Source organism: Cyprinodon variegatus, unplaced genomic scaffold (genome assembly GCF_000732505.1).
Source record: "Cyprinodon variegatus isolate N-32 unplaced genomic scaffold, C_variegatus-1.0 Scaffold22, whole genome shotgun sequence".
Classification (NCBI taxonomy): Eukaryota; Metazoa; Chordata; class Actinopteri; order Cyprinodontiformes; family Cyprinodontidae; genus Cyprinodon; species Cyprinodon variegatus.
The window spans coordinates 1,829,598-1,856,294 of record NW_015150475.1 but is presented as its reverse complement, the minus strand read 5'-3'; the positions used below and the strand labels follow the sequence as shown (position 1 = coordinate 1,856,294).

General features: G+C 37.9%; 2 protein-coding genes across 4 annotated transcripts; one reads left to right on the top strand and one right to left on the bottom strand.

Moving 5' to 3' along the window:
* Nucleotides 1–311: 311 nt before the first annotated feature.
* pkm (pyruvate kinase, muscle) lies at nt 312–19,254 on the top strand. Of its 3 annotated transcripts, none has more exons than XM_015391572.1 (11): nt 312–465; nt 5,463–5,641; nt 5,905–5,996; nt 8,343–8,474; nt 8,572–8,758; nt 8,847–9,117; nt 9,206–9,356; nt 10,240–10,392; nt 12,782–12,948; nt 15,535–15,716; nt 18,138–19,254. In XM_015391572.1, exons 2-11 carry the CDS (start codon nt 5,491–5,493, stop codon nt 18,242–18,244), a joined length of 1,593 nt encoding a protein of 530 aa, XP_015247058.1. In that variant the 5' UTR covers nt 312–465; nt 5,463–5,490; the 3' UTR covers nt 18,245–19,254. The 3 variants fall into 3 exon arrangements, with proteins under 3 accessions (XP_015247058.1, XP_015247051.1, XP_015247040.1); XM_015391565.1 differs by lacking the exons at nt 312–465; nt 12,782–12,948 and adding exons at nt 2,637–2,925; nt 13,306–13,472; XM_015391554.1 differs by lacking the exon at nt 312–465 and adding an exon at nt 2,637–2,925.
* Nucleotides 19,255–20,310: 1,056 nt separating this feature from the next.
* On the bottom strand, nt 20,311–24,553 carry LOC107095329 (trans-1,2-dihydrobenzene-1,2-diol dehydrogenase-like). Its single transcript, XM_015391375.1, has 8 exons — nt 24,492–24,553; nt 23,501–23,628; nt 22,987–23,098; nt 21,991–22,154; nt 21,072–21,324; nt 20,842–20,966; nt 20,612–20,762; nt 20,311–20,534 (listed from the first exon to the last, which is right to left on the bottom strand). Exons 2-8 carry the CDS (start codon nt 23,588–23,590, stop codon nt 20,428–20,430), a joined length of 1,002 nt encoding a protein of 333 aa, XP_015246861.1. The 5' UTR covers nt 23,591–23,628; nt 24,492–24,553; the 3' UTR covers nt 20,311–20,427.
* Nucleotides 24,554–26,697: the final 2,144 nt, after the last annotated feature.

Genomic DNA, 26,697 nt, shown 5'->3' with positions numbered 1-26,697 from the left:
AATAAAAGGGACATAAAATCTGTGGGACAACAGGAGGCATACTGATTCAACCACAGACTGAATACCTTCCTGCATGCAGTCACATGCCCCACTTCTTGCTCTTGTGATGCTTTCGCGCTTACCCATTGGCTCTCCTACTTTACCAAAGCACTCCCATCAACGATTAACATATCCTTCCGCGACGATCAGTACATAACAGAAATTCCTTTCTTTCGAAAAAGTCAGCATTTTCATAAATATATGATCAGCGACTACTCTTCATTGAATGATTATCGTTAGTGTTGTTACATTAAGAGAATATTAGCCACACCGTATTATTTTTTTCATTTGTAATTTGTCGGATGGATATCAGCATCCCTAGAAAGTAGTTCCCTCCAGTGAGGAAATACTAGGGTAGATCACCTTGAAGCTGGTCTCAGTCTGCCAGCAGTCACAGCGCTACAAACATTCCTCCTCATAGAAAAGGTGGGTACCTTCAACAGGGATTTCAGTTTGCCTCTTGTCATTAGTTCTGATATTTGTAGAGCTGTTCCCACATTTTTAGCCTTTTATTTTTCATGTAGCTTTATCATTCTGGCAGTGAAATTTAAGCACGTCTTGGTCAGTGGTTGATGTCCGTGTTTTTACTCGCTTTTCTCTTACAACTCGATGCAAAAGTAGTTTTGAAGGGGCCATTATAGTAATATCACATCGAATGCTAGTTTTAAGTCGGACTAAAATTCATTGGGTGAAAAATTGCCAATTGAAGATGGAGTTTTCTTGTACACTAGACAGTTCTTCATATTTGAAAAACATAAATTTATTTACGTATCAAACCTAAACTTTATAATCTTGTAGTATTTGCAGACATTTAGTGTGATGCGTAGTTTTAATGGTTGTAAACGTGCTTCCTGTTGCCTCCTGCTGTGGGTGTGGCCCCTCGGCTTTCTCGGCCTCCCATTGGTCAGTTGGAGTGATGTCTGCGGTTCAGGAAAATGTGACGCAGGATGAGAGAACGTGACCTTTGCCGCATCGTCTGTATTTTACTTGAAGCTTTGCTTAGCTTGAAGATAATCATATATTTTTTTAAAGACTAAATAAAATTAATGAAGTTTAATTAGTCCCTTGTACTTTAGTCTGTTAAGTCCTACAGTTTCAGTTGATAGTGGATGGAAAATTCCTCTCTCCTCCCCTTCATTTATCCTCACATCTTGAGTTTTACGATTTTCTTCCATATTTAGAACCATATGACTAAAGGACTAACGCTGTAAAACACGTGTGGTCCAAACGTGTACTTTTGCTGCAGCTACTGCAGTGAACCCTGAAAAATTTCTATTATTGACATTGAATGCAGGTCTCACCTTGCCTGTGTAGGCCTGGGCTGTCATCCATGGTGTGTTATTTTTCCATACACACCTTGAACATACCAAATAGAAAAAGGTCTTTTTGTATTAAACATAATTCAGAAATTAATTTGATTCCACATATCAGATGCTTCCACAGAGCCAGGCTGCTGCAGAGCTCGCATGCGTTTTGGTATGTTGCACTAAATAATGTTGTATGCAAAACAAAAGCTTATTTAGTCCTGTCTTAAAAACTGTTGACAAAATGTCTTCACTTACAGAGGCTCAAGGTCAGTCTAAATATCAGTCATCTGAAAATAATGACCCCAGCAATAAAATAAAGTGCTCTTATTGCTTAGAGATCTGTTTCCTCTAAATGGCTCTGATTAGTGATCCAAAGATCACTCGCTAAGGTTTAAAGCCCTTTTTTTTCCTCACTTCTTTTTGATTAAATGCACCAAAGTTAAAAACTCCAACATGTTCTGTATCTAAATGTATTAAATGGCAAGATCTGCTTTAGTACACTTTTTGGTTTAATAAAACTTGCACATTCTAAATACATGTCTACTGATCATCCTGTAATTCCTTCAGATTTTTTACAATTTAAAACTTAACTCCTCTATCACTGAACCTGCAGCACATTTCTTTCTCTCCTGGGTTTTCATCCTTAAAAGAAAGTCATGATGAGAAGTTGATGCCTTCAGAGATGTTCTGTATGTTGAAATTTCGTTTTGTGTACACTGTGTGTATACGTTTTGTATACACACTGTGTATACAAAACAAAACGACAAAGTATGTACAGTACTTCTCTAAATTTAATTAAAATTGGTCAAACATTCACATGGGTAAGTTGAAATGTTGATGCACAGGTCAGTATTGTCCTGCTTTTTTGCCTTTGACACAATCTGCATCAAAAAATTGGAGCTATAGTGAATGGGGTGGTTATTGTAGGGAAGTGGTTTTGGCAGACGTTCAGCATAGGTCAGGCCTGTCACAGCTGGTGCTGCTCCCATGTGCAGGCAAGCATTTTTCTTCATTGCCACTTCACTGTAGCCTGTACCACTGGAGTTGTTCTCATTCTGAAGTTTCAGAGAAAATTGTCATTTATATTCCATGTTTGGTCTAGATTCTTAAAACTAGCTAAGGGACAGATCTGAGGTCTCTGAGAGTATAGCAGCTTGACCTGCCAGCCCCACAGGGTGCATGTATTATGGAGTGTGATATTTCTATCCAGCAGCTTTCTATGCTGTGTGTTAAAATTAGCCCAGATTCTGTTTTTAGCCCAGGCTCTGTCTGGCCCATGCTAGCAGTAAAATCAGTGCAACGCTGTTCTGATGTGCTACGCTCGGAGCCTCATGTCTGTCCGCTGGATCAGGTCATGGCGAACGTCGAGTTTCTGCAGGTGCTCCTCATGTTCTTTATCCCCACTGAATGGATTTAAGTCTGAGCTCCTGGATGTGTCGCACGTATCCAAGCACAGTGCAGCGGTCAGCTCTGTTGTGACAAGGCGTGGATTGCTCACAGGCATTGGACATTTCAGCACACTGGGGTGGCTCTGGAGGTCCGTGGTTGTCTCCAGGAGTAACTTAAGGATCTACAAGCGGTATGTAAAGCTGTAGATGCAGGCTGGGTTAAGTGAGTATGATCAACTGAAGACACTACTGTCCTTGTGAGCTAACTTGGATTAGCCAGGTGTTACATCACATCCATAGTGGATAATGGGAATTGTCACGTCTCATTGAAAGCCATGCTTCTGGTTCTACTGACGACTGAAAGATCTTTTGCATGTATGTGACAAATATAGGACATTTCTAACCTTAAACACAGGACATGCTGGCATTATTTTGAGGTGGATTTGTTGGAAAATAATCTAAGGGGATCAATAGTCATTTTTTACAAGAAAACATGAGGGGTACCTGAGGGGGATGCAGGTTCTTTAAAAGTCATTTTTATTTGTTCTTTTATTAAACTAAAAAAAAAATGCATACTTATTTCTTGATGTGCTCATTAACTTTCAATCATTTGATTAATGCATCCATAAACCTGTAGATTATAATGGATGAGTTAACCTTTTCACATATTCTGATGATTGCTGCCACCTAAGCAGGGCTTTAAAAATGTAACTACATTTGTAGATTGTTGTGGTTTCTGTAATATAGCAGTCCACTGGTTACAGGTTGCATCAAATTTTACATTTTTTGGGGTTCTAGTATGGGAATATTTTTTATTTCCTGCTTGTATTTCCCTGGCTATATAATGTGAAGCAGTCAATTTATTACTATTTACTATTATTAAAATGAAAATATTACATTTTTCTTAGCTAAAGCAATTCTTTACGATCAGTAATGGGGCTACAGTCAAAGAAATGTTGAAGTGGTGCCTTTTCTTTAAAGGATTCTCGTCTTGCCTTTGTGGTTTTGCTCATTCAGAGGTGGTCTGGTGTAGTAGTGGGATATGACCGTGCTCACGTACAGATTTGGTCTGAGCCATTGATGGAAACGTTACATCACAGGCCAGTAGCCTCTGCTGGTATTGCAGCTCTGTCTGGAATCCCCTGTCTTGATGCATCTGTAGTGAGGATGTGATGAGTAAGAGGAAGTCAAACCTCTAGTGTGCCTGATCAATGTGTAAGATTTTCCAGACTTACTCTGCCTTTCTTTGCTTCTGTACAAACCTTAACATGTGCTTCCAATTATACCAGTTTTATTTGGGGAGCTAAGCCACAGGATAAAACAGGTTTACAGTTGACATAGAAAAAAAAAATAGTAATTTTCTTTCTCTCTGAAAAGTTTTAATTCACTTACCCATTTAAGAAACCCTGTTTGCTGCTGAGGGGACCGGTTGTAGCTTTGCATGTATGAACCCACAAAAACTAGCTAAAGGGATTGTTACCCAACTCAGTTTAGCATCAGTTTGTCTTTAGTTCACCCAGTGAGGGAATACATGCATAATTTAGATAGAGAGGAACTTTATCTTTTCACCAGCTGCTATAAAGGGTGAAAGAGAAGCTGGTGTCAGTGATGCTTACCCAAGTGTTTTTGTTAAATTGACAGTTTCCATAGAGTTTGATTTAAAACTACCTTATTTCTTAAAATATAGCATTCCACCGACTTCACGTAGTTTTTGGGGACAATACGCAGGTAGCTTCTTGAAGATGCCTTTGGTTAAGGAAAGTCTTCCTCATGGTGGATTCAGTGATGCATGGCAAAGCTGTTAACCTTAAAATGAGTTCAACACCAGTCATATTAAATCCTCACATTGACTGGTTAAAAAAGCTAATCTGATGGGTGAGCTGTTTTAGTAGTTATCTAACCACAGGATGTTTGCCCCCATTGACATACTGAAGGAAGAGGGGTTGGTTGTGGGAAACTGTTGGTTTCTATACAAGCTAAGTTTTGTGCTACAATAGGTATCGTTTTCAAATCTGTGGAAATCCCACATTTGTAGCTTTATGACTGTATTGTTCACAGTTAAGGATGACTCAAAGGGTAGGTGGGTGTGGAGAAGCTCTATAACGTGGTGGAGAGGCTCAGTGCTCTGTTTCTATTTACAGTGTCTTAATATGTTCAATTTAAGGTCAATATAAAGAACTGGTTATGGTTGTCTGAAAAAGTAGGGAGTTGATCTACTCGTTTTGTTAGCTGATTGTGAAACGCTAAAACTAAGAGGAACTTAAGAAAAAAAGGCAGCATTGCATAAAACCTTTATTCACAGCAACACGTATTTACCCAGAAATGGTGTATTTCATAAGCCTACATCTTTTTTTACTTTTATGGAGGAGATAACAGAATATTGGTGTAAAAAGCTGTCGTAGATCATATTTCACATTTAAGGTTTATTTTTTTTCTCCTCTAATTGTTATCTTTTTGTTTGTTGAACGCTTGGGTAATGGAAAGGAAAATCCAGTATTATCATGTCCTACCGGTAATGTATGAACCTTCCATAAAACTGAACCTTTTCTGATAAAACCATCCCATTAATAGGAACTTAAATGGCTTGGTTGAAACGTACTGCTTATTTATTTTGTGCAGCCATAAAGGGATGAAACATTGTGCAGTGAGAGAAATTCCTGACACTGTTACCTTATAACTGCTGTGTTTGAATTATAATATAATCTTTTATTTTTTTTTTTCTATACAGTACTTGTCCAACCGTAAACGCGATCACCATGCCTCTGCCAAAAGACATGGGCTCTGCCTTCATCCAGACACAGCAGCTCAACGCTGCCATGGCAGACTCCTTCCTGGAACACATGTGCCTGCTGGACATCGACTCTGAACCTACCACTGCCCGCAACACTGGGATCATCTGCACCATTGGTTAGTTGATGCTTTCTGGTTGGTTTTATTTTAAATGAGGGTTTGTTTTATAGGAATCTCCTTTCTAGTGTTATTGGGGTTTTATTTGTTGCATTTTTACTGTTTAGTTGGAATTCATATAAAAAGGCTGGATGGATTTTGTTAAATTTTCTTATTGGTGTCCTCAATGAAGTATAACATTTGGAGTACTGTTACAAAGTTGCAATAAAGTTTAAAGTTTTTAATCTTGCACTATTTGGAAAACAAACATCTCTTTCCTGCAGGACCAGCGTCTCGATCTGTGGAAATGCTGAAGGAGATGATCAAGTCTGGAATGAACATTGCTCGGATGAACTTTTCCCATGGTACACATGAGGTTGGTTTCTTTTTCAAATCTGGTTTTATTCACCTGTCAAATCTTATCAAACTTGGCTCTGTGCTTTATCTCAGCTGGTATGTTGAGCCTTGTGGCAATATTTGCTATCATCTGTAGTTTCAGGCTAAAGTTAAGACATATGGTCAACAAATTGACTGAAGAAAGCACATGTCGCATTATGAATTGTTCCCCACAGAACAATTTGGCTTTTCTAATCTTTAACCAAGAACAGAAATGCTGATACAAAGCAAATAAACATATGGTTTAGTTAATATAAAGTGTTGCCAATATTTGTTCTAGCGTTGAATCACTGATTTCATAAGGTTGTAGTTCTTGAGTGACAACCAAAGTCTCAAACTTTTGTTTGCTTCAAAGGGGGGAAATGCCAGTTCACATATGACTCTAAAGTTAGATGATCCATGTCTAATATTATGCTACAACTACAAAGAATGGTTACTAACTGTATTACAGTGTAAAATATATCAGAACCGGATCAAAAACGGTTCCAGTAAAGCTAAATAAAACTGTCAAGCAGCAAACTGATTTTAAGTAGCCATCCAAATGATTTGTAATAACCAGATGCTGGAGCAAAGAAAAACTGCAAATTTAATACACTACCTCAGTAAATATAAATATAAATCCTTTATTGTCCCACAATGGGGAAATTCACTCTCTGCATTTAACCCATCCCCTCTGGGAGCAGTGGGCTGCCATTGTGTGGCACCCGGGTAGCAGTCTGGGGTTAAGGCACCCAGAGTGGCAGTCAGTGGGAATGAGCGGGATTTTAACTCAAAACCTCTGGGACACAAGCGCAGTGCTCTAACCACTAGGCAACCACTCCCCAGTATCCTGAGCTTTCAGTGACGGTGCATCTTTCAGACAGTAGACAGCTATGTTCAAAGCCATAAAGACTACACTACCTGTTAATTAGCCTCACTAAAGGTTGTAAAACAAAACCATACTGAGTCAGTCTCCTTCCAACTTTCCCACAGCTTGACCATGAGCCACGATTGTTTGCATAACTGCAAGAACGTTTTATAGACCAGTGTGACCTTGGATTGACAGTTTGATGTTCTTTAAAATTATAGACTGGCTAATTATTGCAACAGTTGATTGGTTTATCAGTTAGTAGAATTTTGGGAAAAACAGGCTGGATATTAATTTTATAAAATGCCATACAACTTCAAATGCCATTACTAAAATTAGACACAAGTCAGCAGCCTTATCTGTGAAACTGATAATTATGTCATAAAATAGAGTTGTAGTAAAGGACAGCTGCTGACGAAGCCATCAGTACAGGAGATGTTTTGAGTTTAACTTCTAAGAATCATTCATTTATCATCCTGACGTGCACTTTATAAATGTAGTCCCACTGGTATTTACACATCCATCAATACGTTGCAAAATATGAAAAAAAAAAAAAAAATATATCAAAGATTTTTACATATTTTTACTCCAAAATGGTCAAAGGAGGGAAAAAAACCTGTTGACCGTTGTAATGGTGAGATTACTTAATTGCTTTATGGTGGTGTCAGCTGTTAAACACACCTTGTATTTTAATTGCCCTGACCTGATTTTTGTAGCTGCTAAAATGAAGGCTTGTAATAGTACAGGTGTGTCTTGGTATATCAGAACTTATGAGTTACATTTTAAAATATTATGGCTCCATTGTCTTGAATATTTTGTAATGTGTTAGAGAATTTAATGTTTCAAACATTTACTTCAGTTAATTTTGGTCCTGTCTATTTTGGTATCAGTTCTGTGCTAGTTCAGGTTTACACAATTCTTGTCTCAAAAGGATTAAATAAACGCATTTTTGTTGTTTTTGGGTTTTTTTCACCCAAAATCTCACTAGCTGCATCTTGCAGTTGGAGCAGAACAAAATAGATCAAATATTTTTTTTTTATTATTTATTTTTATTTTTATTTTTTTTTATGGCTATACAGAGTCAAATAGTTTGACCAAAATGTTGAGATAACGGCTCGCATTTTGGTGCGGAAGATGAGGAAGGGTGCTGTAGAGACCTGCTCTACAAGTTTCTATGGCGCGTCCTTATAAAAAAACGATGTAAACCAGCACCTTATTACACCAGATTCCTTTTTATTTAGGGAAAAAATAATTTTGGACACTTTTGGTATGTCTGTGCCAAAATCACGGGTCCGCCTGCCACACTCTCCATTTAATCCCACTTAACGCCTTGTAAATTTTGGGCTTTCATGATGTACATCCAAATTAATAAATTAAATCTGCTTGAGTTTCACTTTTTGATCTAAAGTAGGTGTTTTGTGGATATGAAAATGAAGTGCTCCTGTGTTGCATGTATCTAACAAATCTACCTTTCTGCAGTACCACGCAGAGACCATCAAGAATGTACGGGAAGCATGTGAGAGCTTCGAGCCTGGCAGTATCCACTACAGACCCATTGGTATTGCTCTGGATACCAAGGGCCCAGAGATCAGGACTGGCCTTATCAAAGGGGTAAGTTTAGAGTTAATCCCCATTCCTTAACATATATTTTAGCCAATAATTAATAGAAAATACAAACATTTCTTTATGGGTTTTTATGGTGTGACAGAGTGGCACAGCAGAGGTAGAACTGAAGAAAGGCCACATGATCAAGGTTACCCTGGACGATGCTTATCAAGAGAACTGCAGTGAGGAGGTCCTCTGGCTCGACTACAAGAACATAACCAAAGTGGTGGAAGTTGGCAGTAAGGTCTACATTGATGATGGACTCATCTCTCTGCAAGTCCAGGAGATTGGTGAGTAGAATGAATTAAAGGTAATCTCATGAATCTTTTAGATGATTAAGCTGCTATTGTTTATCTTGTATTTATTTTTGTTCTCCAGGCTCTGATTACCTCATGTGTAAGATTGACAACGGTGGCACTCTGGGCAGTAAGAAGGGAGTGAATCTCCCTGGTGCTGCTGTGGACCTGCCTGCTGTTTCAGAGAAGGATATTATGGACCTGCAGTTTGGTGTGGAGCAGGGAGTGGACATGGTCTTTGCCTCTTTCATTCGTAAAGCAGATGATGTACATGCTGTCAGAGCCGTGCTTGGAGAGAAGGGCAAAAACATCAAGATCATCAGCAAACTGGAGAACCATGAAGGTGTACGCAGGTGTGTATGAGGGTGACAAGCTGACTGCAGATTGTGTAACTAACATGTTCTTTGAGAGCTTTAATCATGTGTTTGTATTAATTTTCAGATTTGATGAGATCATGGAGGCTAGCGATGGCATCATGGTTGCCCGTGGTGACCTGGGTATCGAGATCCCTACAGAAAAGGTCTTTCTTGCTCAGAAGATGATGATTGGGCGCTGCAACAGAGCTGGCAAGCCGATCACATGTGCAACTCAGGTTGGTGGATGGAACAGTGATGTTTCCCATTAAAAATATTGTAAATAGTGATTTCATTAATATATAAAGGTATGTCGACGGCGAAAAGGAGCGTAGATTTTCAATGGATAATTTCCTAAATATAACTTTTTGGGGTGATGAAACAATCCAGATATTTAAACCTTGATAAACTAGAATGCATCTTGCATAGATTTTGAGAAACTACAAAGTCATAAAATGATAAGCAAATGCTAAAAACATGTTTCCTGCTCAACAGTATGAAGCATAAGGCAGTTTGAGACTTTCATCTTCTAACATTAAATAAAAGTTTCTCTGGTTTACACAAATATATTTCCTAAAATAGGCATCTAACATGATCAACCTGCTCTCATTTATATCACTATATGATTAGTTGGAGCTAAATTGTGGATGTTTTTTTTTTTTTTTTTTTCGGCATCAGCAATTTGTTCAATCTGGTTCATTTGCCAAATGTTGTTTAAAAACTAATACCATATCGCTGTTGAGTGGTGCTTCTTTATTTTTTACATTGGTGTGGTTGGGTGAGATGGTAGGAGTAGCTTTGAATCTTTTTAAATTATTTTTGCCTTTTTATCTAGAATTTAGCTTTTACTCCAATCAGCCTTGTTTGTCACAGATGACAAACTGTTCCTAAAAATCCATGTTTGTTCCCTTTTACGACTCTTCTATACAGAACATAATTACCCAGCTAGAGATTAAGGATTTGTTGAAGAACCTGCAAAAAAGGGGGGGATTCAAATCTCTCATAGAGCAGTTTTATTTAGACAAAGGTCTGGTCCAGTAGCTTAAGCCAGATTCACTACAACGATATCGTTTGGGTTATAAATGTGACACTATCTAAACGAAATCTTCTTAAACTATCCAGATGTTGGAGAGCATGATCAAGAAGCCCAGGCCAACCCGTGCCGAAGGCAGCGACGTTGCAAACGCTGTCCTGGATGGAGCTGACTGTATCATGTTGAGTGGGGAGACTGCAAAGGGAGACTACCCCCTGGAGGCCGTTCGCACGCAGCACATGGTGAGTCCATCCAAACACTACGCAAACTGCTAAATATTATTGAAAATAAATTGATCAAATCGACGTTACCAATGTTGTCAAAAGTGTATTCATGATATACTATGAAATTAAATTTTAAAAAATTAAGCTAAGAATCGGCTGCTTTTCCAACAATCAACCTTTGCCTTTTGTGTGTTACCTAATTTTTGTTGCAGCTACTGTCAGTATATGCACTGCCTGATCTATAAAAAAAAGGATTAACTGAAATTTAACAAAGCACATCTGTAAAATCCACCCTTTGCATTATTATTGCTTTAAAGATTAGCGTACAGCCATAACTTCTTAAAACATAAACGAGGTGGTGAAAAGGTTCTCATTTGTAGAACATGTTGGGAGATGCTACTGCTGGCTTTGGATGCTTTTTTTTTTCTTTAACTGTTTATATGTTAGGATGATATGGAAGTTCATCATCATAAAATAAATGTATGGTGAAGTGGGGTTAATCAAGATCATTTAAAAGTTTAGAAAATCAAATCGTACAAAGAAACTGCAGGAGTAGTCTTTGGTGTTGAATAGTGACTATAATGTGCATCATAATTGCACAATTCAAAGGGAACTGATGTGATTAACTAAACAGCAAAGATGTCCTAATAGAGCACTGATCAAATGGTCAGAATTAAAGGATTCAGTTTGGTAACAAAGGTTCCATATTTGACTCTGCTTTTGCCCTGATGGATGAGTGCATCAGTGTTAGAGGTGCCTAAATAAATCCAACATGGCTCCCTCCGTACAAGCCTCTGGGGGGCAGTGTTGCTGCAGTTTGTCAGGTATACAGTAGATTCAGCAACATTTTATGCCCTTAAAATGGAGTCGCCTCATCACCTTAAAATGTATTAAATATAAAATAACCAGGTGATTCTGTCAATCAATTAATGCTTCCCTGATTCCCCTTGGGCATTTTCCAGGATTTATCAGACTTGATGTGACAGCGTTTTCTCCCCTGGACTGTCCAAAGTCCATTGAGAATCAGGCAGCAGATGGTCATTTTTACACAATCTTAGTAAAAAGTCTATGCAGCTATAAATGTCTAGTATGAATGTATCTATAATCTGAGAACATTGAAAACAATACTGCAGTTTGTTACCATAAATTAGACTAAAGAATGTCAAAGAATCAGTGGTGGATATGTTTTTTTTTTTCCAGACAGGCAGTGCACATGCTTACATTCTAGTTCCTCCGATTTAGTTCCTCTTTAGTGAAATGTATGAATTGATGAATAAATCAATACAATAATTCCGATTGTGTAGTAGCTATACGTACTTGGACTGCTGCATGATGTTGAAGATTTGCATGTAGCTTTTAATGACTTAAACAGCATGCTGGAAGCTTTTTCTCAAAGCTCCAATAAATGGCAGCTGCTGCACCTCCTTAATCTAACACATTCTCTGCACCTCATGGTCCGTACCACTTGTTTGTTTTTATTTTCCATTTATATTCTTCTGCAATTGACACATTGCAGAATAATGCCAAATTTACTGACTCTTTTTATTTCTCTTTTTTTATTAATTTAATTTTATATCATTATCAATATTGGGCCTCTTTGAATTTGTCAAAGTTTGCTGCTTTCAATTTTTGTGTTCATCAGTTAGGGACAGACAAATGTTTGAAAACCATAAAGGGTTTTGTGTTCTAGTTTATCAGTTGCATGGATGGATGATGTATTGACTTCCACAAGTCCTTCAGTCCTGCGGCCTTCTTGGCTAACCGCTGCTATTCTTAGCCACTATGCAGATGTCTCTCTGACTCAGCAGATGCAGCGCTCTTGTTGTAGGCTATGTCCATTGATATCTGGAGTAAAACACACATTTAACAGTAGCTGCAGATTAGGCAAGAACCCTGAACAACTAATCTAGACTAACTTCTTAATGTCTGGGTCTTTGGGTGTTTTTTTTTCCCTGGCTGATTTTCCTTTCTCTCCTTTTATTTTTATTTCCCATCGCTTTAAGAGCTTTATGTTGTATATGTCTATGCATGATAAGATTGAACTCAGGAGGTCCTGTTAAAATGTACAAACAAGTTTTAACGAATCACTAATGTCACATTTGTAGTATCAGTTATATGATTAATGTTGCATTTTTAGCAGTGTGTCAGAATCTTGAACATCACATTTAATATAATCCAACACATTTTTAACTATATTTTTCTGTCTCCCTCCCACTAATTGCATACCTAAACTTTCCTGAAATCTGATCTATTCTGTCATTCCTCCTCATTTTTTTTTATATCCTCTTAACTTTGTCATTCTGTCTCCCCATATCTTCTCTCCCCTTTTCTTATAATTTCCTTTTCCATCTGTGTGCACTCCTGATGTGGGGATGCCTTTGCTCGATGCATCTTGCCCTTGTGCCAGATTGCTCGTGAAGCCGAGGCGGCCATGTTCCACCGACAGGTGTTTGAGGACCTGCGTCGCTCTACGCCGCACTGCAAAGACCCGGCTGAGGCCATTGCAATCGGTGCTGTCGAGGCCTCCTTTAAGAGCTTGGCCTCTGCCATCATTGTGCTCACAGGCTCTGGAAGGTAGGCAGGTTATGTGGCATGGACGTCCTACAGATGTCTGATGGAAACTTGAAGAGACGGAGAGGGAGAGTAGGGCCAGGCAGGGTTTGATAGATGAATTATCTGGGCAAGCTGGCAAAAACTCAGCAAGACTATTTGTCTGGTATATTTAATCCACATATTTTCACATATAATCCACTTATTTGACCTTTTCTAAGATCAGAGCCTAAATTTTTACTTTTATAAACGTCCCTTCCAGAAGTATCCTTGTGCAGCATAGTCTAGCTCTTGTTTTTGCCAGTCTTTCTCAGTGGTGTGAGTGCCTGTATGCGTTTGTAGTGGAGTGTGTTTGAAAGTAACCTTCCATTCGGGGCTTAGATAGCACGAGAGGCAGAAGCAGCCACCTTCCACAGACAGCTGTTCGAGGAGCTGAGGAAAAGTTCCCACCTGACCAGAGACCCCTCAGAGGCTGTAGCAGTGGGAGCTGTTGAAGCATCCTTCAAATGCTGTGCTAGTGCCATCATTATTCTCACTAAGACTGGGAGGTAAGAAAGAGGGGGGGGGGGCTGCAATGTTAAACCTGAAGGTAAGGCATGAATACCACAGCTCCTCATTCTCCAACATTTAATCTGTCCTTTAATTCTGTGTGTATGCGGAGTGTGTGGGTGTCGAGGCTAAGGGGAGAGCGTGAGAGTGGGGAATGGCATTAGCTAAATCAAGCTGTCCGTCTGTTTATCATTCACAAATGGGTGAACTGACTCTGAATGTAAATGAATCAACTCACCAAATTTTATTGAAGACTCATTTGATAGCAAATCTGATAAATACTGTTCTGTATATGATATATATATTTGTTTGGAAAATGTATGTCTAATATGTGAGATCTGTCATATTGAAAAGCAAATGAGACCAATTTCTTTGAACAAAAGGAGCCTAAAACTGACAGGATTGTTCCTTAATGCCAGAATCATGATCCGAAGTCTACCACCTCATGGTGAAGACTCTGTTCTTCTATAGAAGATCCTCTTAAAGCGCAGCTTGTTAAAAATTATTACATTCTGATGCATCTTAAAAAATAAGCTGCATGTGGGGAGTGGTGACCTAGTGGTTAGGGCATAAAGCTTGCAATCCTGAGGTTCTTAGTTCGAGCCCAACTCTCACAGAATGCCCCACACTGCTCCCTGGGTGCCGCACAATGGCAGCCCACAGCTCCCCAAGGGGATGGATTAAATGCAGAGGCAAATTTCTCCAATGTGAGATCGATTATGTTATTTTTTTAGAATTAAAGTTTTTATAAGGAATAGGCTTATTTCATTTAGACCTCTTTTAATAGAACAATGTCAGTTCCTATTTTTCTCTCTATATAGGAAGTAATAACAGAGCATAGAACAAACAAAACAAAACTAGGCTGTGCACTAGTTTTCTCTTTGGTTGCAAGTCTGAGATGGTTGGATTTGTAGCAAACACGGGCAGTGTGATTAAAAATATAAAAAAAAAAAAAACTGTAACCCTGTAATAAAATCTATCCTGCTGAAGCCTCATAGCGTATGCTGCTTTTGTTGGCCTTGAATATTTAATCCGTTTTCACATTAGATGCTTTTAATCACTAATGTTTGGAAATTGGTTTATTCTAGAGACTCTTTATTTTTTATTTATTAACTCTTTATAATATTTAAAGGAGCTGACAGATCTGTGTGAGTCAGAATACACCACAATAGGTGACGACTCCCATTTTACTCATTTGGGTTTTAACGTATTCTCTTTTTCCATATTAGCAGAGTGTATATTTGGTTACAAAGGTCCACAATTTGGATCAACTACATTTTACAAAAGGTGCATTCGTACTAGGAAAATACTTAATTTAACAATCTTGGTTGAAGAATTGAGTCTAAGCTACATGGTCTATGAACGAAGAGCAGCTCTGATAATCTCTGTTTTAAGAAAAAATGTATATAGCAAACAATCCATCTCAATCTCCAGCTGCTGCATCATTAATAGACTTCACTGTCTGTGTCCAAACATCTGCCCTTTGCGCTCCCCTCAAGGCATTCTGGGATATATCTGCTTGTCTAGTGACCGTGGATGATCACTACTTCCAAGGTGCATTGTGGGAAATTTCGAGTCCACTACTTTTTCATCCACTAGACGTTCAGACACTCATCTAAAATGGCGTAATAACTATATAGTGATTAGAGTGGAAATTTGGACACAGCCACTGATTTCTGTTCAAATGATGTAATTATCAGAGCAAAAATCCTTACAGTTGATGAACAGTGGAAGGATTTACTGAGCTTATAACACATTCTTCTATCCCTGATCTTTCTGCCAGAGGGAATAGTTCAAACGGCCCTAAATTATGTCAAATAATAGATGTAATTTAGGTTCTTATTCTCATAATGTTGGTTTTAGCAGGTAGACTTGAGAAGTTTCAGATTATAATCACAATCCCAGAGGTTCTTTAGGTGAGAGGTCAACTTTCTTTAGTTTGCTCAGGTATTCTGAATGCATTAATTGGCATTTATAATCAGACCAGTCATTCTGCTGACCTTTTAACACTACAGTGTAAATGTTCTTTAGTTCTCAGCCTTCTGCCTGTCCCATCTGCAGGTCTGCCCACCTGCTGTCCAGGTACAGGCCCCGTGCGCCCATCATTGCCGTGACCCGTAATGCCCAGACGGCTCGCCAGGCCCACCTGTACCGCGGGATCTTCCCTGTCCTGTACACCAAGCCTTCTCATGATGTCTGGGCAGAGGATGTTGACATGCGTGTTAACTTTGCACAGGAAATGGGTAAGTAGCTACGGTCTGTCCCGATAGAAAAGGAACTTCTGAGTCTAGTGAAAGTATTCAACCCCTATTTTATTTTATTTTTTTTTGTGCCAGGATGCAACCTTTCACACAGATAAAAATCTAGTTTTGTTTGCTAGGAGCAGGGCCTGAGGCTGAGCTTTGGCTACTTTCTGAAGTTGAACACAAAGTGACATTTATGGCAGCTACTTGCAGCAGAATGAGTGCTGCTAAGATATTTCAGCTTGTTTTGCAGGTTATTGCAAAATCTTTTCATGTGGAGGAAGTGTGTCCATCTGTCTGCATTTTGGGTGGAACCCTGCTGCAAGTAAAAGAGCATAAAAATAGTGACCGAAATGACAGGATTGTTTAAAAATAAAAGAAAAGCAGTTTATATATTAAGCTGTTCTAAAGAGAAAAGGTAACTTGGAAACATTTAGGTAGGGAGAGGGGGGATTATAAATGAATATTCTATTTTAATAATTGAAAATGAAAGCTGCATTCTGCTGAAAACCTACCAACATAGGATAGTTCCTTAAAGGAGCAATTGGCCACTCTGTCAACAAGCTGAAATGAAGTCAAAGTTGTGAAACGGGAAAAGCACAGAATTCTGCTGCCATCACTGAACTGTGTGTGTTTTTTAGGCCTTTGCGATGAGAAAGTTGTAAATATCCAAGTTGTTTTGAAGGAAGCGTCTTACCTCTTTAGCAATAAAAGGTCCAACTGTGGATCTGTTGTCATTCCCAGGGCAGATCTAAGCTCTTGTTTAGCTTCCCCAATAATTATACATATTATTCAATCTCCAATAAGACTTTAGTTTTTCCCCAATCAAAAGTCTGTGATGAGGTTTAAGGTTTACTTTTGGTTGGTCTTTTCTAATCCATCTTTATAAACCGTCGCTCCTGTTCTGTCACTCCAGGCTGAGACTATGTAGCCAGATGAACAAGAATTTGCAGCATGTTACACGCATGCATGCTTAGAGAATTTAGCCCAAATAACTCCCCTTATGAACTGACTAATGGGGCCTAAAACAACCGCGGAAACGGAGGACAACTGATTTATGTCAAACAATAGTAGAGGTACGTTAAGGGAATAAAAAAAAAAAGTTTTCATCTTTTTAAAATTTGAGGGTAGAGGAGGAGACATTAATGAAAGGAGCAGACATGTCTGAAGAAACTGCAACAACCTCTTGAATGGTAGAATATGTTATGACCACTTTGGTCATGCACTCCACAGGTCTGGAATTTATGAAAGAGCAGCAACAAGAAAGTCCCAGTTTGTGTACATCAAATTAAGAAGAAGGGCTGCTGAAGTTTGGAAAAGATCCCCCATTTCTGCTGGAGAACACTCCTAAATATCGAGCTGCAGCAGCAACTGAATGGATTCATATTAGAATGACCTGTTGAAATTCAAAATGAAAGCAAATCATATTTACATTTTTTTATTGAAAAAAAGCTCCAACCAATATAAGCTTAATTTCTCTTGCAAGTAAAAATTTGGATGAGATGTTAATCTATAGATGCACAAAGATTTCAAGCATACAACAACCAATGCAAAAAAAAAACTTATACAAGGTTGTGATGCTGTAGCTGAATGAAGATGGTCTACACACTTTTTATTGATTTTATATTTTAACCACTCCCTGATGTAGCTGCACTCGTTTATAATCTCTTATAAAATGTAAATGTGTTGAAGAGAGGAATGAAGGCTTCTGCAGGGACTTTGGCAAATGTCTTACCTAAAAGTATTGGTCTACGTTCACATTGCAGGCCTTGATAAACAATTCCAATTTTTTTTGTGAAATCCAATTTTTTTTTGTGTGTGTTGCCGTTCACATTTCCAAATATACGTGACTTGTATGTGATCTCCTGTGTGAACTGCATTCATACAAAGCAAGTGTCCTGCATGCGCAGTAGAGGACGCAATGACATCACAGGCCAGCGTGCTCTGAGTTTATGGAAGTAAACATGGATGGTAGTGCCGGAGCGCGTCTAGTGATCTTTCCCAGCTGTAAAAACTCAATCTTTTCAAGATGGTTAAACATAACTACTGCTCTCCGCATCATCGTCCGCCATAGTTGTTTTGTTGCTGCTTCTTTATAGCAAGACCCAGACTAGTGACGTTTGTCGGGTATTAATGGCGTTCAGGTCAGATGAAAGCGACCTGGCAGCTCAGACACAGGTTGCATTTGAAAAGATACAATTCGTATCGGATTCAGGACCACATAGCCAAGTGGCCTGAGTCGCACTGGAAAAGATCGGATCTGTGTTGTTCAGACTGTCATGAAAAGATCAGATACAGGTCGGATATGGGACAAAAAAATCGGAATTGGGTCACTTCAGGCTGCAGTGTGAACATAGCCTTATTCTGATTTTGTGCTATCTAATGTATTGGTAACTGATTTTTCTTTTGAAATGTTTTTAGGCAAGGCCAGAGGCTTCTTCAAAGAGGGGGACGTTGTCATCATCCTGACTGGCTGGCGTCCCGGCTCTGGATACACCAACACCATGCGTGTGGTTCAGGTGGCTTAAACGGCCAACCCAGCTGCCCAGCTTCAACCCTTCACCTTCATCTGTCTCCCGCCACCCCCACCCTCCCCCATGTGAAAACTCACCTGTTTAGTTTTTAAGTTCTCATGCAAACAATCAGAAGGTGGCTGTAATGGAGCTGCTTGTTTGGTAGCAGTTTCCTTCCAGATAATTCCAAGAAATAATATCATTCCTTCAACATAGTGTTTTGGGATTTCTTTAACAAACAAACCAGTTGTCAGGACTTCAGTTTATTAAATCCTGAACAGAAACTGCTGTATTTATTCACTCCAAACTTGTAATACTAAAATGAAGCCAGTGAGTAGAATCTACATCTGTGTGCATGTTTATTTGGCTCCTGTTCAGGTGTTGATGGAAATGGAGCCGGCTGCTCTTAAAGAGCACCTTGTTGTATTGTAACGAACAAAATATTGACGGAGGTCTCTCCTACAGAACAGCTCGACTCCACATCGCCCCATGAAGAGAAGTTTGTGTATTGCCGTCTGTCTGAAGTGTCCTCTAATAACCAGCTTTCCTTGTGTTTCAGTGTATCTGCTAGTGTTGCACTCATTATTTTTTCCAGACACTGTTACATTCTAAATCCTACTTGACTTTAGTGATTGGTAAAGTTGTTTTTATTTTGAGGGGGGCATTAGATTCTGCTTATGTTAAACTTTAGAGGAAAGCTTGTGGTGACCAATCCAGAGGTATCAGAATGAGTTACTGTTTTTGTGATGTTGGATGTGACATAACGCCTTTACATTTCTTTGCATTTGGATAAAATCTGAGAGGGAATTATAAACCTTGTGGTTTGTAACATATGAGATTTTAACTGAACACAAGGACTTGTGTTTGGAGCCCCTCTCCTTGTCTGCTCTGGTGATCCACTGTAGCTATCCTGCTCCTTTAACATGCTTTGATTGTAATAGAGTCTAAGAACTAACTGTAAAGGAGGGTTATGATGTTTAGCTGATCTCAAGACTGAATTTCCATCAAATAAAGTGAGCACCTATCTAAAATTGTTTTTGTTTTTTTTTTGTTTCCCTCAGTTTGCTTGAGTTGAAGATTATGGACAAGCATCCTCTTTGGAACTTTTTTAAACCAAGTGTCTCTAGAAATATGTTTCTCCAGATCTGGTGTGAGACTACAGCTACAGCTTTAGACAATGCAAAAAAAAAAAAAAAAAAAAAAAACTCCCAGAGTTATGGCAACATTAAATTTCCCTTTTGGAATAAAGAATGTTTGAACTCTATTTCAGGGAGTTTACATACTTAAATAAAAATTTGCAACTATCTAAAATCAGTTTTTATATGTAGATTAATTTTTTTTTTTAAATTGAGCTCAGAATCAACTCCTAACCCACAGATTCCACATCCTCCATCACTGCAGCGCTCTGCCCCGCTTGCGTACCTCCTGCAGTGCACTTACGCAGTCATGTTAATCAATGAGAACTGTTTCACATCCACCGCTACTCCTAACGTCATCGTGGAGATACGGAGCCAAGCTATTTTTTGCTCTGTTGGAAGCCAGTCGGGTAAAGATCCTACATTGCAATGGCACCTATCAGGAAAAACTGTTTTAAAAACAGTTTTTAATTTTTTTTAAAGTAAAATAGGGTAACGACAAATTAGTAACCAGTTACAGCATATTTTAAAATATATTTTCCAAGAGTTTTATTGGTTGCAAACTAGTGGTACCTTAACATACAGGGAAGCTGATTTGTCACCTCGATCAAAATATTCAATGCTGAAAGACTTAAGTTTTATCAAACCAGTCACTACTAAGAGCACATCTCACAACTTCAGTTATCACAGGTATGGATGAAAAGCTGCTGGTTTTGGAAGTAGAGAACAAATCAATTTTGTTTGGTCCTAGTTATCCCCCCTACAAAGATCCACAATGACAAAATGTTTGGGCAGAAACTGCACAGATGCTAAGGCTGATTTTTTTTTTTTTTTTTTTTTGTTCTATTAAAATAAGCGTTCATTACCTCATATGCATTTACAATATCGTGCATGCTCTCCTCGAGCTCTGAGGAACTGCATGGACTGTCTGGAGTGGGCTGTTTACGGAGGATGTGGGATTTCGGGGTAGGTTTATTTTTAATAAAACAAGTATTTAAAAAAACAACTGGATCTCCATATCTATATTTATTAATTTCTTTGTAAACTGTATGAATACACTGTTTAACAGTCCTGGCTGTACACCACGCCCAGCTGTCGGCGGATCTCATCCTGCAGTTCTACCAGCAGGAGTGAGTCAGAGTGGGACATGACTGGACTCTCCTTCAGGCCTAGGAGAAGAAATTGATGCATAATTAACTTTTGTTGTATGAATAATAGGAATGTACAAAACAAACCTTTATATTACCTGCAAGCAAACACTTTCGAACCTCTTCCGCTTCATAACGCATTCCTGTGCTGTTGGGAAAGTTCAAAGGCAAACTGGGTTCTGGCAAGGGGTACTGGGTCTCCTTACCATTTACAACTAATGATGTAGGGCACCACATCCGGACAGGAATCTTAAAAAGACCACAGGATTACAAATGATGTCCAATCCCTACTGTATTATCTGTTAACTTATCTGACTTGGTGATCTACCTGGATCGTGCCCTTGGTTCCAACAATAATGGCCTCATTGGGAAGCTGCATGCTTGAAGAGAAGGTACACACCGCCATTTTCTTCTCCGAGTACTTTAGAGTTACTATCACAGTTTCATCCACCCCTGCAATTATGATCAAACCACGGTTAACGAAATAAGAGAAAACATGGAAGGTGTGACCAAAAATAATACGGTTAAGGAAACTCACCCTTGTGTTTAACTCATTACCTGTCTCTAGGCAGACCCCGGTAGCTTGGATGCTCTCTGGCCTCTCTCCATTGTACACCATGCACACCAGCTGCAGGCAGTACATTCCTATACTCAACAGCGCTCCTCCACCCAGCTCCTTCTGTACTAATCTTGGGTTGTGTAACACAGCGATGCCAAACTCTGACCGGACCATTTTCACCTTGCCTATCTCCTCACACGCCAGCAGGTTTCTGATCTCCGCATAAGCCGGAAAGAAACGACTCCACACAGCCTAAAAGAAAAAAACAACAAAAATTAGCTTTCTCTGCAAAGCTAGCGTATTCAAAATTTTCTCATTAATTACAATTTTGAAGGAGATAAAACAATTTGAAAAATATCCATGCCTCTTGCATATTTGCAAGTTAAAAAAGTGCAAATACGGTATGCAATTTTATATCACTAAAAGCCGACTACCACAGCTGTAAGGTTCATTTCTTCAGAGAGGGGGAGGAAACTGTCCCTGGAGACTATTTTTTATTTTTGCAAACATCGCACTGTTACACCAGCTGATATTAAAAACATTTCCAGGCATTTTTTATGTAATTTCTCAATCGTTTTTAAAGGATCACTTTCAGGATTAGTTGCGTAACTTCAAAATACAAAGAACATAAAAATAAAATAATTTCTAACGATGCACTAACCAAAGTTTCTCTAAATACAAGCCAAAAATCAAGGAATTGCAAATCATTGCCATTTATATTCCAAAGCAGAAGTCCCAAAGCATGATCAGATTTGTAAACTTAAAAAAAAGGATAAAGTGCATTCTGTTAGTTGATGCATTTATGGACAAACTGGAAAAAAACAAGTAACTGTTTGGCACCGGATCAGCTGGCTAAACTAAAGTTTGCAGATTCCAATCCCATATCTGCAGATAATAGAACATCTAGTGCTTTTTTACCTCCATGAGGAAGACTTGGTTTCTTTTGGCTGAGTCCAGGATCTCTTTTACTTCCTTGCTGTTCATGGCCAGTGGCTTCTCACACAGAACATGCTTCTTGGCATTTAGAAAGAGCAGACAGGTCTTCAGATGGAAAGCGTGGATGTTCCCAACATACACCACATCTAAGCAAACAGAAAAATAAAGGCCTGAGAGAACACCTAAAGATTTACTACTCAGGTCTTCATAACATTTACCTGAAAGTAGAGACTATACAGGCAATGGAAAAGCTAGATGGGGGGCCAGGGGTGTCCATGGCCACCCTAAGCCAAACATTGGCCTCCCTTGTGGCCACCCCTACCATTTTTTCCCTCTCATACAGATGGTGGCAACAGTAATAAGTGGAATATTCAAAACATTTTATTTTTTTGTGGTTAAACACATGAATATACTAACATCAACGATGATAACTACATAATTCCTGCTCTTTTCAGAACTAGATTTTGTGTTTTATGGGGTAAAGAGAAAATAATGTGTCTCTGCAAGTCATCTAGGAGTCTTCAGTGAAATAAAAGATAAAATCAATTTTAATAAAAACTTAGCAAATGATCAATTTATGTAGATATTGGTGCTTGTAAATATTAATGTCATGCAGAATGTTTATTGATACAAATAGGTAATGACCATGATGATTGATTTACACCTCAGAACTCAAAACTGAGTTTTATCCATTATACCTTTATCGAGAAGTTACAGATGTTTAAATATATGCGTCTATTTGTTAGCAAAGGCTGTAGGAAAGTATGGTCAGTCTTTATTTAGAAAATATGGATGATTTGCTCGTTAATTTTCCTGTTGGAACAGTGTAGATTGACCCTGAGCTTATGGTGCCTATCCGCTTTTGGCCACCCCTCAGTGTACATTGGTTATTGTCTGGCCACCCTTATTAAATTTTTTGGCTACGCCTCTGTATACAGGAGAAGCATACTTTACAACATCTGACATACAGATACAGACCAATTTTTGGATCTCTGGCCAGCTCTTCATAGCTGCCATATGCCTGTGGGATGCTGTGTTTCTTGGCAAATTCCTGAGCATCCTCTAACTTACGGGCTGCTACAGCCACAACCTGTAAACACAAACAGATAATTCCCATAACCTTTTATTGCATAATACAAAATATTAGTTTTAAACAGAATGCATCAAAAATTCTGCCATGGATTTTTTTTTTTTTGTGCACTTTCATTCTTCATCCAGCAGAGGTCATCACTCAAAAACAGAAAGCTAACTTTACTTAAATTCACAGCCTTATTGGTTTTTGTAAGATATATAAATTAGATTATTTGATTCATTCTTTTGTTTCCATTCATTCGTCCTGAGTTTCCAAACGCAATAACATACTTCTTCTTCTGTGGTCTACGGTACAAGTAAAGGCAGTTTACAGTTGGGAAACTAAAACCAGAGCTTCCAGTATAACAGAAGCTGGTGAGTTATGTTGGATTCATGTCACCATTGCAGCAGAAATACCAACCTGATGCTCTTCAGCTGGAAGCGTGTTCAGAGCCACAGTAAAGTCATGACTGATCTTCCCTGCGCTGCAGATTCCCCACCTGGTTGCCATGTTGCTCAACGGTGATTGTTACAATCATTCACCGCTTCCTGCCGGAAGGGGGCGACAAAACACCGATTTAAGAATTGATTTTGTAATCTGAAGTTTCTACAGATTGTTACACAAAGCTATTCACGAGACATTAAAAATGCCTCCAAGCAACAATTAACTTTCACATAGATGTTGGTTTATATTTGTAATGAAGTAGATGAAGATTTCTCTTAAAATGTGAGGTGAAAGCAAATTTTACTTTAAAATAAACAAATAAAAAAGTACCTATAAAGACTGTTCCATATAAAGATAATGAAATATTTTCAATACAAATACAAATACTTTTTTTTCAATATTAAATTTGTGCTTTAAATACCTGCATTTTTAGTATGATTCTTCACTTAATTGCCTTTGCATATTCTTTATTTATTTATTTTTTTAATGAAAAGATAGTTGTTACTGAAGTTGAATACTTTTTAAATTTCCATTTATTTGGATAATTTCTGAGGTGGAACATTCAAGTAATTTAGTTCATTAAAGTTGACTGATATGACTGAATGCCATGCTGTATCTTCATGTAATTAAAAAATAACTAAACATGGGTTAACTCCAAACTATTTGTAAATCAATTTTCTTAAAAACATGAAAAGTTTTCCAAACTTAAAACCTTAATGGAAATTGTCCTGCCTGTTAAAATACCATATTTTTCAGAAGTCTAAGCAAATTTAAATAACAAGTCACACAAATCAATTTCAGAAAGTAGGCCAACATGTCTCATAAAGTAACATTATGCCCTGATTTAATGAAACTCAAAAACAGATTACATATAAAGTCAATGACATCAAACTCTTAGAAATGATTACAGACTTTTTTTTAAGGCTTTGGGTTTCCAGTAAATCCCACTGAGATTCATTATACATACCCTGCTAGATGAAGGAACCTCTGGTGTTGAACCTCTCCAGATGTAGCTGCCCTACCTGACTGCAATGGAACCATCTATTCTACACGTTGACCAGAAATGAACTCGAACTCTTTTTCTAAGACTTTAACCCAAAAGCAAACCTGCAAGTCCACCAATAAATGGCTAAAAAAATAGAAAATAATTAATCTGAATAGAGATGGCTGCTTACTCTGTTCTTCCCTGTGATGGGATAGCTGACCCCCATTTAAAAGACAGAAATAGATGTGTGTAATCATTACATGCAAGTTCAAAGTCTTCACCTCTTAAGAAATCTTATCAGTTTAACAGTTTTTTTGACTTCCCATAAAATATATATACACACCGACAGAAAACAAAGAACCAAAGCCAATTTCAAACATGTTAAATAAAGCTGATTCTGTATGGTCAAAGTCCAGTATGTTTACACCCGGTACGTTAACCTTAAACCGGCCGTTTAATAATAATAATTATTTTTTTTTTTTAATCATCCACTGTTACTTTTTGGAACAATTCTGCAAACAGCCATGTAAAGCCTCATTTTCAGTGATTGCATAAACTTGATGGCCGTCATTTCCTGTGGCACAAGTAATCTGGTTTCAAGGCCATTATAGTGTTCACATTGGACCAGTGGGTTTGAACCTTTTACCTTTAGTTAGTATTTTTTTTAAACTAGGCAAAATTCACCAAGGAATCTTTATTCCCCAAATATTTAATATATGAAACATGTTGAGCTAGAAAATAGCACAATGCAGTTTTTTAAAAGGAAGATGTTATTTTCACAGTAATTTACATAAAAGAAGATGGACTGGACCAGGTTTTGGACCAGATTTTTTTATGATCTTAATTTGTAAACTAAATTCATACACAGGAAAGGAGAAAAAAAAAAAAACACAGCAATTTTGAGACAATATAACATATGGCCGAAGATTTTAAATTTTATTGCACTGTTGAAAGTGCTGATCAAGTTTGAATATATTTATATGCAAACCTAGTATGTAACTTTAGGTTTATTAAATAAAAAGTACAAAACAAAAGAATATCTTCTTAACAAGTGGATAAAGGAAGGAATACAGAAGTATAATTAAAGAAAAGAGACAGGCTAAAAAGAAGCTGGAGTTAAAGAGCTGTTTCCTACAAAAATGCAGGGGAAATACTTCAAAGTATTGATAGTAAAGTAGAATAGTATTGAAGTATTGACTCAGTCAAATCTTACTCAACTACAAGTAAAAGTTACCCGGTCAAACATCTACTCAAGTTAAAGTATAGAAGTCCTCACTTTTCATTCAACTATTCTGCTACATATTATAAACCACCTGTAAACAACTTCAGCATAAAAATGCCACAAAAATCAGGAAAGCTATTTTAAACATTTACTATTTAAAAACAAACCAAAAAGAAAGCAGGAAAGTTTGGACTCTTCTCACACTTTCACTGTGGAATAGAGGGTTGTCGTTTTATCTAGTACCACAAAGAAACTCCAACAACTGATTTGAGAACTCATCCTACTGAACAACTCGGCCACATGGTAACAACTCAAGGCTTGATAAAATTTATTTTTTAACTACAAATAATATCTGAGCAAAATTTCTCACATTTGTGGAATGTCATGTCAATCTCTAAAACAGTGGCGTCCAAACCAAATTCAGTCATAATGGCTGCTGTCTAACATGTTGAAATAGCATTTCAAGAAATAAAAACAGCCAGAGTGGATTACAAAGCTAAACTGAGCCAAAAGTAACAAGTAACTAGCAGCTTCCTAGAAATGTAGTGGAGTAAAAAGTACAAAAAAAAAGTACTTGAGTAAAGATACTCAAAAAAACATACTTAGTACAGTAACTGTACTTTGTTACTTTCCACCACTGCAAAAATATGATCATTTTTGAGTCAGAATATGAAACCACACTTTGGAGATATGAATAATAAATGTTTTAGATTGCTCACTAGTTTGACCGGCATTTAAACTGCTTCAGTATTCAGTGAAAATGTGGATGTTTGTCAAAGAGTCTCCTTCAGCTCAGGTTTAGGAAGGAGGAGGAATAGTTTGGAGATTAAGAAAAATTAGGATTTCTTTTTTTTAATGGGAATATCTTTGATTTCTCCAAATAAAATTAATCTAACTTATTTAAAGCTACAGTGTGTAATTTTCAGCGACATCTAACGTCCAGACTGCAGACCGCAGCAACATGAA

Coding starts and splice junctions, on each gene's coding strand:
- pkm (XM_015391565.1), top strand. CDS start 2,657: ATGTGCTACGCTCGGAGCCTCATGTCTGTCCGCTGGATCAGGTCATGG. Junction 9,357..10,239: donor CGATCACATGTGCAACTCAG/GTTGGTGGATGG, acceptor TAAACTATCCAG/ATGTTGGAGAGCATGATCAA. Junction 13,473..15,534: donor ATTCTCACTAAGACTGGGAG/GTAAGAAAGAGG, acceptor TCCCATCTGCAG/GTCTGCCCACCTGCTGTCCA.
- LOC107095329 (XM_015391375.1), bottom strand. CDS start 23,590: ATGGCAACCAGGTGGGGAATCTGCAGCGCAGGGAAGATCAGTCATGAC. Junction 23,099..23,500: donor TTCCAGCTGAAGAGCATCAG/GTTGGTATTTCT, acceptor TTGTGTTTACAG/GTTGTGGCTGTAGCAGCCCG. Junction 20,967..21,071: donor CGGGGTCTGCCTAGAGACAG/GTAATGAGTTAA, acceptor TCATAATTGCAG/GGGTGGATGAAACTGTGATA.